Genomic DNA, 13461 nt, shown 5'->3' on the forward strand with positions numbered 1-13461 from the left:
TAACAACACACACACACACTCATACACTCATACACAGGAAGACAAGCGATGTATCCATAGAATACTTAAGCGATAAGCGTTTTGCATGTGACGCAATATGCATGGTTTGAGTGTGTGTGTGTGTGTGTACAATTGAAATATTATTATTTACCAACGTGCAAGGCGATCACTGGTCGGTGTGAGAGTTTAAAGTTCGTGCACAGTCCAAAATTGTATCTGACGGATACATACACGAGCCATTGCTTCTGCTGTTGTTGGTGCTGTTGCTTTTCGATAACCAGCACGCAGCGTGTGAATTTTAAAAACCAATCAGACTCTGTTGCCTTACAGATTGAACAAACGCATCAAGAGCTACACACACAGCTGTGCGCATGTTTGTGTGTGTGGGTATCTTATGGATATGCGCGCCTTTTGGCGCCCGTTTAACCATCATAATCTTTTTGGCTTGACTGGATCTTTGATAATATTTCAGCGCTGTGGCAAAAATCACATAATAGGTATATGGACAACCTTTGAACTGGCTGATTAAACGGCATAATCTGCCAGCTGCATAAATTGGCAGCAGTCGCAAATTCATTTGGATTTTAACTACTGTTAATTTGCAATTGATGTTTGACTGCTGGCCAAATCGATTCGATGCGCTACAGTTGTGCAGCCTGGGTACACAGGTTTCTAGCTGATCGATGCACAGATAAATGCATTTTATTGGCTGCTGCTACTGCTGCTGCTCCTGCTGCAGCTCCTGCTGCTCACTGTAAGTCCAAGTCCAAGTCTTTCTCTACTGTAGTTGTATAGTTATACGCTTGGCAGCTTAATGTCAGGTGCACAATGTTTGGGCCATGTTTATTGGGATTACTTAGTTGCTAAAAATTATGACCAATTTGTCGGGTTCAATGAGATGCGGCACCAGCCACAACAGTAGCAGCAGCAACAACTGCAACAGCAGCAGCATCAGGGATATTCACAGATATTCGCTTCGAAACGCCTTTCAAGTCAATTGGATGCAAATGCAGTTAGTTAGAGTCAAGAGACGTCGCGTCCTCAGACCGTAGAAGGCGTTGTGTCTCTCGCACTTATTTTGCGTACATTTTTGGCAAACAAAATTAAAGCCTTAAACAGATAATGCGCTATCAAAAGCAGACAGTGGAACCTCGCTCTGGCCTGGCATTCAATGCAAATCTCATACTCGCCCAGTTGCCCGTCTGACGTCTAGCGAGTTAATAGAAAATTTATAATGCCAGGCGTGCCATAAATCGCAGCATACACCCACATGTGCTGTATGTCAACGTAGCGATAGGTAGGCTGGCAGGCAGGCGGCAGGCTGGCAGGCTGGCAGGCAAACGTGTGGGAAAAAGTTGTAATTTGCAGTTGACAAATACGCAAATACGCTTGCGGCCCCGCACCGAACTGGCAAAAATTAACTCATATTGCAGCCAAGCTGGCAATTCGAAGTTGCAGTTGGAGTCAAGTCAATGATTTATGTGCACAGCGCTGCCTACGAAAATGTGTAGCAGCAACTGCAGCAACAGCAGCAGCAGCAGCAGGAGCAACTACAAGCGCTACAAAGATCTGCTGAACAATGGCAATGGGGCAGTGGGAGCTGCTAACCAATCTCTTGCCACAGTCTCCTGTTTTTGCCTACCTGCTGCCGTGTTGGCGTTATTGCTCTTCCTATTCCCGCTGCTGCTGCTGCTGCAGCGCCGCAGGCTGCAATTGTCTGCTTAAAAGCGTTCATTCTGTCCACAATGAAGCCACATAACTTGGCCGCAGTTACTGCCAGCCGAGGCAGTCCAACAGCCAGACCCGGCACCCCTGCCCCTGCTGCTGCCCCTCATCTACCAATCTGCGCCCATGCCTTCGATGTGATGATTTATTGTGGCTGCGCCTGCAGCGACCTCCATCCACTGCCCACCGATGTCTAATGTCCAGATTCACAGTACGGTAGCCGCTGTTCGCTTGGATGCGTTGCCATCTTCCAGTTTTGTTGTTGCCATGAATTGAAACTTTATTTAATAAGTTGATGTTATTTGTTAACTGCACTAAAGGTGCGCTGCTGAATTATGTTGCTCCTGGCACGGCCAGTCTAGCAGGCTATTCTAATGCATTCACGGGCTGGCAGCAACATGAACAAATGTTTGACTATAAATCACTTGGCCAACTGCTGCTAAGGCGTGGGTACAGCCACCGAGAACAGCGATTTACAGCATTAAATTGCGGTTAAAGCTGATTTCAAAATATTCGAGAGCATTTTGAATGGGAGTTTGAGTAAGCCCAAAGCTATTACCACATTCTTTTTTTTTTTTTTTTTTTTTTTTTTTTTTTTTTTTTTTGTTGTTTAAGTTACTTTTATTTTTGCTAATTTTCTGTTACTTTTCACTTTTAGCAACTTTTATCAGCGTGAGTTTTGGGTAATGAAAGCTTAAGTTAAATATTTACAATGTGTATATATATGTACATGTTAATTTTGCTTCATTATAGTCGGCGTTTGGCCAGGTCTATAGGATAACACTTTTTAAGCCTCCTTCTTCGTCTCCTTAGCAGGTTTCTTGCCAAGACGTTAGGGTGGTTGCGGAGCTTACATAAGTGACTTGCTGTTTGTTGATTACCACATTCGGCTTGTAAAATAAGTTTAGCGAACATGTTTGAAGAGCACAAACTGTCTTAGACAAGGGCCATTAGAGCTAGAGCTATATGAAATAGAGTGAAAATTTGCAAATCTACTTAAGGGTGTTGCTCGTAATTTGTTTTATTAGTTGGATGTGCTTCTTCGTTACTCTGCTCCACTTTTTAAAATATTTTAGTGTATTCTAAAATAATCCGATTTTATGGATTTTAGTATGAATTGCAGTTGTTGGTATATGGCAGGATGGGGGAGTCGGGCGATGTATGCAAAAAGAGTACTATATTAGATTTATTAGAGAACCTGAATACCGAATTTGAATTCTCTAAGGCATTATAGGAATAACCAAGTGTGAATCTCGATATTTTTCGATTTCGGAAAAACTAGTGAGGCTATCGTTTATTAGTCCTTGAAGCGAGAAGTTTATTGAAACAGACGAACGGACACGGTTTAATTAATTTTATATATTGAATCACTGTTTTCTTCCTACGCTTAAAATATCTATCATTTGTAAAGAACGTAAAAATCGACATAAAATTTCTTAACATTTAAACATTTTGAATGGCTAGATCACCTTTAGAATTATCTGGTGTCGCCTTATGGTAAAGCGTACATATTAAATTGGTTATGCCTTGTTCTAATCGCAAAAAGTGTGGAGTATGTTCCGCCTTAGGATACGAAATGTAACTCTTTTAATGCGTTGTGTCAATGAATTGCATTAGAAAGTAGACGGAGACATGGGCACTTTAATCTGAGCCGCAGCATCTGGCCAAACACTTTCTGACAAATTGCTGATAAATAAACCTCAAATGCGAAAGATTTGCAATAATGCCTTTCTAATTTCATGCGTCGCCGTTTTTGCCGCCATAGAAGGCTCCTTCTGGCGGGCATGCAAAGCGCTGCGATTGGTGCCTCCTGGCGTGGCGCCTCTACTGGCTAAACAGTTTTAAACATTTTCTACACGTAATGCGAAAGTTTGAATCATTTGTCCACTGTGCACAGTGCGGCAACTGGCGATTTTCATTTAAAATTCTTGTCACAGACATGTAATTGCAACGCGCCATCCACTGCGGACTCCCGACTCTCGACTGCTGCCAAACGGATCTATATTGCTATTGGTCTGGCCTATTGACAATGCGTTTGTCAGCAGCAACAGCAACAGCAGCAGCAGCACTTGGCTGCTGGTTGCCACTGTTGCTGCCTCTGGCGCTGTGTTGACACAGATAAGTGCGTGGCGGTGGCGTCGGCAGCGATAAGTAGCGTTTATGCATTAATTTTTGCCTCAAAGTGGCATTATTTATTACGCATTAATGCGCTGAATTAACGTTTATTTAATTAATATTAATGCTGACGCAGCAGCTGCTGCTTGTTGCTGTTGCTGCAACAAAGTTGTCAGTTGCCAGTTTGCAATTGCTGTTGCTGTTGCTGCTGCTGCTGCTGCTGCTGCTACTTATGCTGACATTTTGTCTATGGATTTTGGGCAGCCAGGCAATTAAAGGTACCGCTAACAGGCATTGCCTGTCCAGGCAGTCATTCAGTCAGTCAGTCAGCTAGTCAGTCAGTCAGCAATTGTCAGTTGTTGCTAGACAACATGTTGCTGACATACCTTGCAACCATGTTGCTGGGCTGCAAATTTGGTGCAGTGAGCGCAATGGGCGACGGTGGCGTCGTCGGCATCTTTGTGTCTCGGCTCCTACAACTGGCCTGACGATCCCAGCAAAACTTGTTGTCGGTACACATTTTAGACATTCTGCCGCATTGTGATGCCTCAGCGCACAGGTCAAGGCCTTGGGGGCGCAGCTAAATCAACTGACTCGACTTGACTTGTCCTTATCCTATAGTCAATAAACGACTGCCGCTGACCGTTAAATTGCGCAAACATTTGTACAGAAATCGAAAGTAAAGTCGCCTGGCAAATATGTAACCAATAACTCACAAATTTTATGTTAAAAAATATATATATATATTTTGATAAACCAATATTTGTAGTAAGTCAAGCGATAGATAACGGCAGACACGATGTTTGTAATCCATCAGTGTCGGGGGCGGTTGTTGGCGGTCGGCGGGCCGTGGTCAATACTCGTACTCTCGTACTCTGACTTTGGGCGCAATAAACTTTATAATTTATAGGACAATCAGACGCAGATCGCACGCACTAAAACAAGTGAAAAATCATAGTCCAAACACATAATGCATCAGTGGAGATCAGAGAGGCAGGCAATTTATAGGATGGCCATGCCAATAGACACCGCACAGCGGGTTGTCAAATCGAAGAGCGACTGTGGCGGTAACTGAGACTCAAGAGTGGGACTGGAACTGCTGGATGGGATGCCTGCCCGGACTCTACTGGCCAATTGATTTATACAAACGGCAAAGCAACGGAACACAAATTGGTTGGCTTTGCACTGAAGATCGGCTGGCTGGGGTTCCCAAAATGATTTGTTGCACTTGGCCACAATCGTCGCATACGCAGAACTTTTGCCAGTTGCGCTGTTTAACCTTTTGAACTGGCCACATGGGTGAAGTTGCACGTGTGGCAGATTTCAGTGGAAATCATTAGCCAGAGATCAGCAACAGTTGCTCACTAGCCGACTGGCTGACTAGATGACTAGCTGACTGAATGGTTGGTTGACTAACATCGTTTGCATTGCTTTGCATGCGGCCTGCGTAGCTAATTAGAGCCATAAATGCAACACACAGCTCAATCCCCCAATGTGAGCCCCGTTGAACTTGTTTAAAGCCCCGCGGATTTGACGGAAAGTGATATGCAGGCGTTGGCAAAAAATGTTTGGCCGGCCAACAACAGAAGTAACAACAAAAACGACAACAACAATAGCAATAGCAGCAGCATCAACAGCAGCAGCAACTACAAACAGATGTCGCCTGTCGCCCGTTTTGACCATTTAGGTTATGTTGGAATCCAACACCAGTTTATCAAGCGACGGCCCAAACAATAAATTACGCAATCCAAACGCTCAACTGCAGTCCATCAATGGCATAATGAGGCAAGCGGCGGGCCGCCCCAGCAGCACCAGCGGCCCCAGCACAGATGCATTACCATATCGGCATAAATTCCGGAGCATCGTTAAGTGGGCCTGAAGACGACTGCCAGACAAACAGGCTGTGCTTGTGCCGCTGCCGATGCCGATGCCGCTGCTGTTGAGTGGGGCTGCAGTTTCAAGCAGGTTGCCTGCTACATGCCACATGCCACATGCCAGAGTCCGCCAGGTTACCCAGAGTGCCACCTAATGAGGGAATCACCGCCAATGCCAATGTCGACATAGCTATCGATAATGGCTGGCTAGGAGACCATAGGACCCTGGGCAGTAGGTGGAGTTATTCGAGAAACTGCTGCGACTAGGAGCTGTCTTGTAGTTGACCTTTCAACTCTCGTTTAATTTATGATGTCAAAAGAACTTTGAAGAGGTTTCATTTTGTTGCCAATCAAAATAAAACTCCCTATTGCACAGAGGCTACAGAAGTAATATAGCACTTTGCTAAATACATTTAAAATGTATATTACAGATTTAAATGTAACTTTATTAAGTATTAAGTCCGATTAAAAGTATCCTTGATCAACTGGGCGTGTGGTACTAGACAGCATATTTACTTCTGGAGTTTCGACTTTTGCTTTTGTAGAAGCTTTCTTGCCACCATACTCTCTGATTATATCAACGACTGCGCGATAGCTTCCGTATACAAAAACAAGGGTGCCAAATAAAATAATGACTATATTCTTCCAAAGCTTCCATTTCAACTTCCCATAGGTATCGTGATAGAACAGGCATAGCTCAATGCAGCACGGGGCAATTATATTAAGTATGGATATAGAAAAGGCACCAACCAACGCCAAGAGTGGACCCAAATTTGGAAAAGCAATGGCATTCAATGTGCATACAATTACGAAAGCAGTGCGGATTATGTACTCAATCATATGGGGATGCTTCAGTTCGCGATACTTTTTCAGATAATGGTTCATGATAATGTCGATGGGAACATAGCCGCTCAAAGGATATGTTAGAAAAACAGCAACTGAAATAAATACCTTGATGACCTTCGCAAGGCTGGTGTAAATGTGCAGACATATATATAATATATATATGCATGTTATCGAAATCGCAGGGAATGAAACACTTACACTTCCTCGGTTGGCACATTTAAAGTGACACTACCTTCGACCTGATCACCATAGCGCCAGTAGCCAAAAAATCCAAAAAGAACACATGTGACAGTTATAAGGATACCGGCGCGGGCTAAAACACCGCACCAGCCCAAATACTGGGCGGGCTTAGCCATTTTTTGCTCTATAGCCAACATCTGTAATAATATGGAAGAATGTTGAAGTATATTGATTTAGCTGTTAGATACCAGTTCGACTTACCACACCCACCGAAGAAACAGCAAAAAGTACAATGCCAAAAAATAGGGCCAGGTCATATTTAAACAGTTCTCGTTCACCCAAGGGGGGTAAGCCTATACAAAAGTAATACAAGATACACGCGAATCCCACATAGAGCAGAATATTCGCAAGTATATTTGTAGGTACCAGATACTTCAGCTGACGCAAGAGGAACAGTGGTATTAATAAAAGCCCCACCGCTGCACAATAAATCCAAACACCTACATTAGGCCACACTTGGTCTAAAAGTTGCTTGATATTTAAGGCCACAAACACGATGTACACTACACAAACACCATAGTGTGACAATGCCAGAATACCATCTATAAAAAAACCGACAACTTTGGATATATAGCGACAACACTTCGGCCCCACACTGAAGGAATACTCTACTGTCTCGGGAAATGTCATATAACCAACACTATTGCGGCGACTGCTCTCGACCATACACATAATCTGCAGGGAGATGTTATACATGATATATGAGATATTATATTAGATATACTTTGCCTACTAGTAGTTGCATTCCATAAACAAGTAGGGCGGTGCAAAAGGCAGTCAGAATGGAGCCAGCAATAAAACCAGCGTAGTGAAAGGCGAGGGGCAAGGCTAAAATCCCAGTGCCAATGACGCCCTTCATCAGCGAGGTTAAAGCATCGCAATTGCTTTGGGATAGCCTGATGAGCGAGAATGAGTTTATATGGAATAGACTTACGATAATGGTGCTTCCACATTTCGATTTTCATATGGATCAAAGTCGCTGTTAATAGGTGAAAAGCAATTAACTATAGATGCATTGCAATATGGACAAGGATGCTATAAGAAAATCACATACCTCTGCGCCATTTCGAAGTTTTTAGAATTATAAGTGAAGGTTGATATAAAGATCCAGGTATACTAAGTTATTTACTGTGTTAAAAATACATACAAAAATCATTTGAAATAGGCAATTATTCTCTTAACATCACGCTGGGCAGTTGTTATTTTAAAGCTAAAGTTTTCCACGCAAGAATCGCGACACTAGCATACTTTTTAGTTTGCCATTTTTCAAGGCTTGTAAAATGTGAAATATCATTTAATCGGAGCTTGTACAATTTTGGAAAGTTAAGCAATAGCAAGGCATAAAACCGTCGCTGCTAAATAAAGTCATTTTCATGAGTTTATCAACGCAAAATCAACGAGAGTCGAAGAGATAATAGCAAGTCCCTTATGTGAGAAGTAGTTCTGAGTATTTGAAGACACTTTCCAGCAATTTAAACTGGTTTTTATATTATAACATTTTTGTAATCATTTTATAAATTTTGGAATATACAAAAATTACATTTTATATCGTTCTGTGAAAAGCTTAAAAAAAAAGAGAAGATACGATTGTCATATTATAGCTAAAACATGTGGCTATTGTGGCACGCTGTTGAAAAATTGACATGAAACGATAATGTACTGTTTGGAGTAGTGGCACGTACGTCTCATCGGTGGGTAGATTGTCGATTATAAAACTAGACGTCTCATCACCGAACTGTTAATAGCCTAAAAAGGCAAAAATATCATGGCCCGATTCAGCACACCAAACTTTCCCAAGGATCTGGAGACGAAATAGTTGTAATCTTAAAGTTGCAAAAATATGTTGGTACGAGTTAGCACGCCTACCTCCTCGATTGAAAACAGATGATAAGCTTCCAGTTTCTTAATATTCGTGCCCATTAACACCACATATACACTGTCCATCCGACGAAATGATAATCTGGCGGCTTTTAGATACATTTTCGATATATGTATACATAATATTGATCTAAAGCAACATCAACTCACGATCAGTTTTTGTTTTCGCTTCTCATTTGAAACTATAATGTTGAATCATATCCCTAATGGCACCATAGCTGCCATAACAAAGGACAAAAGTCCCAAATATGATCATTAGTATGTTTTTTAATAATTTCCACATAAGTCTCCCATACGAATCGTTATATAAAAGGCAGATTTCTATACAGCATGGGAATATTAGATTTAGTAGGGATATAGAGAAAGCGCCAACCAACGCCACGAGAGGACCCAAATTCGGAAAAGCAATGGCATTCAATGTAACTAAAATTACGAAAGCAATGCGGAGTATGTATTCAATCATATGGGGATGCTTCAGTTGGTTATTTTTATTCAGATAATGGTTTATGATGATCTCTATGGGAACATAGCCACTCAGAGGATAGGTAAAATAGACAGCAATTGCAATGCCCAACTTAGTAAGCTGCGCGACGCTGTTATAAAAATATATAGAAGTATATAGGAGTTGCTCTTATTAAGAGTGGAATACTTACATTTCCTGAGCGGGCAGATTAATGGTAACACTAGCGGCTATTTTATCACCATAACGCCAGTAGCCAAGAAATCCGAAAATCATATTCGTGATGCAAACGACAAGAGCACACAAGCTCAAAATACCGTGACAACCTAAGTATAGGGCAGGCTTAGCCATTTTTGCCTCAACAGCCAGCATCTGCGGTAATGGGTATGAGTTTAAGATCGAAGGTTCGAAGACGATTAACCTGTAGATAAAAAGCTGGCTGACTTACCACACCGACAGACGACGTGGCAAACATAACGATTCCCACGAATATGGGGACATCTAAAGCATTTAAGGGCAGCATACGCTTTTCACCAAGGTTGGGCAAGCCTCTAATCATATAATAGCAAATGGCGCAGAGGCTTAAGTATATCAATACATTTGCAATTATCGAGAAGGGCACAAGATACTTCAGCTGACGCACAAGAAACAGGGGCAAGCACAAAAGCCCAACTATAGCACAAACAACTCTTAAATCGGAGCTAGTTATATAAAGGTCTGAAAGTTCCTTGAAATGTATGGCAACGAATACGTGATACACTACGTTAAAACCATAGTGCGCGATACACAAAATAATATCCACCAAACCGCCGACTCCTTTGGATATGTAACGACAGCACTTTGGGCCCACACTAAAGGAAAACACCATTGTTTCTGGGAAATTCATATAGCCCACCTCATTGCGACGGCTGGATTCAACCATACACTTTATCTGCGAGCGAGTTTATATATATGAAATGCATCATATTTCGACATATGTGGCTTACCAGTAGTTGCATTCCATAAATGATTACGGCAGTACAGAGAATTGTCATTACTACGCCACCAACAGTGCCACAATACTTAAAGGCCAGGGGCATGGATAAAATGCCAGTGCCAATAACGCACTTGAGTAATGTCATGAAAGCTTCACAATTTCTATAAGACAGCTGGTTGAGCGAAATCGATGATATAACAAATAAAATATATGGCTTACGATAGTGGCTTCTCCACATTGCGGTTATCATAAGGATTGTAGCCGCTATTGATAAGTTTGAAGTAGTTGGATGTATTACCATAACTAGTTTTTATGTAAACCCATCTTACCCATCGCCCATTACAAAATTGTGATAGCTGCCTTAAATTTTGGAAAATATAAATTTAGTTTTTACACACTTATAAGAAGAAATTTGTGTTGTTTACAATTTTATTGTACCATTTTTCAAGGTTTGTGAAATGCTTTGAATTTCCAAACGAATTGTGAATCATTGAAAGATTTAAACATAAAGAAAAGCAAAGGTATTGTAGTGCGAATTGCACGACTAGGATACTATCTCTTCAGCTGTACCTTTCTGCATGTGAAATATCGTTTAATCGGAACTTGAACAAAGCAGCAGCAAGGCATAAAAACGTCGCTGCTAAATAACGTCACTTTCATTTATCTACTGCAAAATAAGCGCGAGTCGAAGAGTTAATAGAACGTCAAAGTGAGACGGGCAATTGTACAAGTCACACTTGAAATTGGCCTAACCTGGAATCTGAAACAATTTATAAGAAAACTTGATTGGAATCTTAATAAATTATTTAATTTATGAATATAAAAGTGGGTACATAAAACATTAATAGTGTAAATGCATGTCATGACAAATTTCTATCTTTATAGGCAATTTCAGCATGTATGTACTTGCAAACGTCTTCATTTCGTATACCTTCTCATGCCATGAGCTTTTGCCTTCCGCCAGAATGTGAGAAGTACTTCTGAGTAGTAATAAAGTTGTTACAATTATAATATGGAGGCGATTTCCAGCAATTCTAATTTTTTATGAAGTTTTATGAAACCTAATTTTTTTAAACAGTTTTATAAATTTTAGAATATACAAAAATTACATTTTATGAGGTTATGTGAAAAGCACTTAAAAAAAATAAGATACGATTGTCATATTTTTCTCTGATGGCTGCTACTGAGATCATAGTGCCAGCAATGCCACCGCACAACCCAATAAAAATAAAAAACAGAGAGCGCAAAAGGAATATTTTGCAGGGTCCATAGCCTTCGCTATAACGAACGAATATATTAATAAGGCTCGGATAAATAAAGCCCAGCTGAGCCAGACAGAAGGAGCCCACAAAGGAGAGCAGTAGACCAAAATCGGGATATGCAATAGCGCAAAGAACGGAGGCAACCACCATGGCCATACGCAATAGATACTCTACCGATTTCAAGGCATTCGCCATAAGTCTAGGCGTCATATAGCTGCGCCAGATTATCTCAATGGTTACGTAGCCCTGCAGCGCATAGCTAAAAAATATGGCTATTGTGAACAAGGCTATTATACATTGAGGCACGCTGTTGAATAATTGACATGAAACGATTAGAAGATTGTATTGATGTATTGTTTGGAGTTGTGGCACGTACGTTTCATCGGTGGGTAGATTGTTAATTATAGAACTAGAAGTCTCATCCCCGAACTGCCAATAGCCCAAAAAGCCAAAGGATGCATAAAAAATAACAACAATTATCATGGCCCGATTCAGCACACCAAACTTTCCCAAATAATTCTCAGGCGTTGTCATGTGCAGTTGAAGTGCAAGGATCTAGAAACGAAACAGTTGTAATCTGAAAAATGGAAAAATATGTTGTTATGAGTTACCACGCCTACCGCCTCGATTGAAAACAGAATTGTGCCAAAGAACAGAGGATACTTAGATAAACTTTGTATGGCTGTTCGCTCTGAGAGACTGGGTAAATCGTTCAAAAAATAGCTTAAAATTAAACCGAAGCCTAAAAGAAAATTACCAAATATTCAATGAATCTTTCGTTCAAGTTCAAAAGCTTACTGATGAGCATTAACACATTTGAGATAATGGAAAATGGTACCAGATACTTAAGATCGCGTATGAGAAAAGTTAAGATCAGAGGCACAGTGATCAGCGCCATATAAATACGTGTATCGATAGGTGTAAAATATAAGTCGGCCAGTTTCTTGATATTCTTGCCCATAAACACCACATATACACAATCCACACCGAAATGATAAATGCAAAGAAATATATCCACCTGCCGGCTAATAGATACATTTGCGATATGTGGTTGATCTTAAACAGCATCAACTCACGAAAAATATTTATTTAGAGGTCTTGCCCAGACGGGTCCATTCAAAATGGCCAGTTGCATGGCCTCACTGTAGCTGAGCATTTTCATCTTATAGCGTTTGCATAGCTTGTTGATGTCGTCGATCTGTGATTAATGCAAAATCATGTAAAATATTTTGGGTCCTTGGGCCCTAAAAACGCTACCAACACATGCAAGGAATATACGACAATGGCTGCAACCAGAACTGTGCTTATCAAACCTAGCAGCCAGCCAGCATTGCAGTAGGCTCTGGGCATCGCCAGAATACCCGTGCCAAAAGTGCATTTGATTAGGTTAACGAGGGCCTCCATATCCCTAAGTATTAGATGCTTATTTAGATGTTCTCAATGCATTAGTGATAGCTTTCATACGACATTGGAAGCGGGTGCTCTTGATGCATATTTGGATTATTGTACACCACCGAGCTGAAGCGAAAGACACGATAGTCAACTGGTTAACATACAAATATATAAATACATCTATTCATATGGAATGACTCATGAAAACTTACCCCAAGTGAACCTTTAGAAAGGAGAAGAATTGTGAACATTTTCCCTGCGGCTCTTGATCGCGTTGTTGGGCGTAAAGCCGAAGGCTTTTTGTATTCTTAAGCACCATTTCAGCTAATAAATTAGCTTATAGAAGAAAACGAATCTCTACAAACAGTCATATATATATAAATATATATATATATATATATATATATATATATATATATATATATATATATATATATTTATATATTTTTGTACAGCCTTGCATATGAGTTTGCCATATTTTCAGAGCCAACTCGGTTACCAATTATGTAAATGTCTAAGAGAAGAGAAGACAAAGACAACAGGATTTCTTAGAGAGCCGCAACGTACACATTAATACCCTTTCTTTGAGTTCAGTTGAGTACAAAAATATAGTTAAGGAGCTATGTATCGTATTTTGGTACAATGGGTGGAAGTTGGAGATATTTTTCTATAAATAGTAAGAAATTTTAAAGC

At 40.7% G+C, this 13461-nt stretch overlaps 3 protein-coding genes across 12 annotated transcripts; all 3 read right to left on the bottom strand.

The window, feature by feature from the left end:
• Positions 1 to 6168: 6168 nt before the first annotated feature.
• LOC115770422 (glutamate transporter polyphemus-like) lies at positions 6169 to 7880 on the bottom strand. 3 transcript variants are annotated; one of them, XM_030715691.1, is made up of 7 exons: positions 7855 to 7880; positions 7735 to 7779; positions 7525 to 7684; positions 7245 to 7475; positions 7002 to 7178; positions 6759 to 6937; positions 6169 to 6684 (listed from the first exon to the last, which is right to left on the bottom strand). In XM_030715691.1, exons 1-7 carry the CDS (start codon positions 7863 to 7865, stop codon positions 6180 to 6182), a joined length of 1308 nt encoding a protein of 435 aa, XP_030571551.1. In that variant the 5' UTR covers positions 7866 to 7880; the 3' UTR covers positions 6169 to 6179. The 3 variants fall into 3 exon arrangements, with proteins under 3 accessions (XP_030571551.1, XP_030571549.1, XP_030571548.1); XM_030715689.1 differs by having other exon boundaries at positions 7002 to 7475; positions 7534 to 7684; XM_030715688.1 differs by having other exon boundaries at positions 7002 to 7475.
• Positions 7881 to 8335: 455 nt separating this feature from the next.
• LOC115770423 (glutamate transporter polyphemus-like) lies at positions 8336 to 10586 on the bottom strand. Of its 2 annotated transcripts, XR_004018847.1 has the most exons (8): positions 10444 to 10585; positions 10334 to 10378; positions 10125 to 10275; positions 9587 to 10069; positions 9332 to 9510; positions 8829 to 9271; positions 8667 to 8767; positions 8336 to 8601 (listed from the first exon to the last, which is right to left on the bottom strand). XR_004018847.1 is itself a non-coding variant. In XM_030715692.1 (6 exons), exons 1-6 carry the CDS (start codon positions 10452 to 10454, stop codon positions 8981 to 8983), a joined length of 990 nt encoding a protein of 329 aa, XP_030571552.1. In that variant the 5' UTR covers positions 10455 to 10586; the 3' UTR covers positions 8898 to 8980. The 2 variants fall into 2 exon arrangements, 1 of the variants encoding a protein (XP_030571552.1); XM_030715692.1 differs by lacking the exons at positions 8336 to 8601; positions 8667 to 8767 and having other exon boundaries at positions 8898 to 9101; positions 10444 to 10586.
• A 336-nt stretch (positions 10587 to 10922) lies between these two features.
• LOC115770158 (proton-coupled amino acid transporter-like protein CG1139) lies at positions 10923 to 13117 on the bottom strand. Of its 7 annotated transcripts, none has more exons than XM_030715317.1 (8): positions 12981 to 13117; positions 12841 to 12894; positions 12634 to 12784; positions 12453 to 12574; positions 12175 to 12401; positions 11988 to 12118; positions 11753 to 11931; positions 10923 to 11091 (listed from the first exon to the last, which is right to left on the bottom strand). In XM_030715317.1, exons 1-8 carry the CDS (start codon positions 13085 to 13087, stop codon positions 10956 to 10958), a joined length of 1107 nt encoding a protein of 368 aa, XP_030571177.1. In that variant the 5' UTR covers positions 13088 to 13117; the 3' UTR covers positions 10923 to 10955. The 7 variants fall into 7 exon arrangements, with proteins under 7 accessions (XP_030571177.1, XP_030571176.1, XP_030571171.1 ...); XM_030715316.1 differs by having other exon boundaries at positions 10923 to 11094; XM_030715311.1 differs by having other exon boundaries at positions 11017 to 11683; positions 11997 to 12118.
• Positions 13118 to 13461: the final 344 nt, after the last annotated feature.

The sequence above is a fragment of the Drosophila novamexicana genome, unplaced genomic scaffold (assembly GCF_003285875.2).
Source record: "Drosophila novamexicana strain 15010-1031.04,08,12 unplaced genomic scaffold, DnovRS2.1 tig00004555-arrow-pilon, whole genome shotgun sequence".
NCBI lineage: Eukaryota > Metazoa > Arthropoda > Insecta > Diptera > Drosophilidae > Drosophila > Drosophila novamexicana.

Coding starts and splice junctions, on each gene's coding strand:
- LOC115770422 (XM_030715688.1), bottom strand. Junction 7,685..7,734: donor AATGTGGAAGCACCATTATC/GTAAGTCTATTC, acceptor GCTATCCCAAAG/CAATTGCGATGCTTTAACCT. Junction 7,476..7,524: donor TGCAACTACTAGTAGGCAAA/GTATATCTAATA, acceptor ATCTCCCTGCAG/ATTATGTGTATGGTCGAGAG.
- LOC115770423 (XM_030715692.1), bottom strand. Junction 10,276..10,333: donor AATGTGGAGAAGCCACTATC/GTAAGCCATATA, acceptor GCTGTCTTATAG/AAATTGTGAAGCTTTCATGA. Junction 9,511..9,586: donor CCACGTCGTCTGTCGGTGTG/GTAAGTCAGCCA, acceptor CCATTACCGCAG/ATGCTGGCTGTTGAGGCAAA.
- LOC115770158 (XM_030715310.1), bottom strand. CDS start 13,087: ATGGTGCTTAAGAATACAAAAAGCCTTCGGCTTTACGCCCAACAACGC. Junction 12,785..12,840: donor GAGCACCCGCTTCCAATGTC/GTATGAAAGCTA, acceptor TCTAATACTTAG/GGATATGGAGGCCCTCGTTA. Junction 12,402..12,452: donor CCTCTAAATAAATATTTTTC/GTGAGTTGATGC, acceptor TGTATCTATTAG/CCGGCAGGTGGATATATTTC.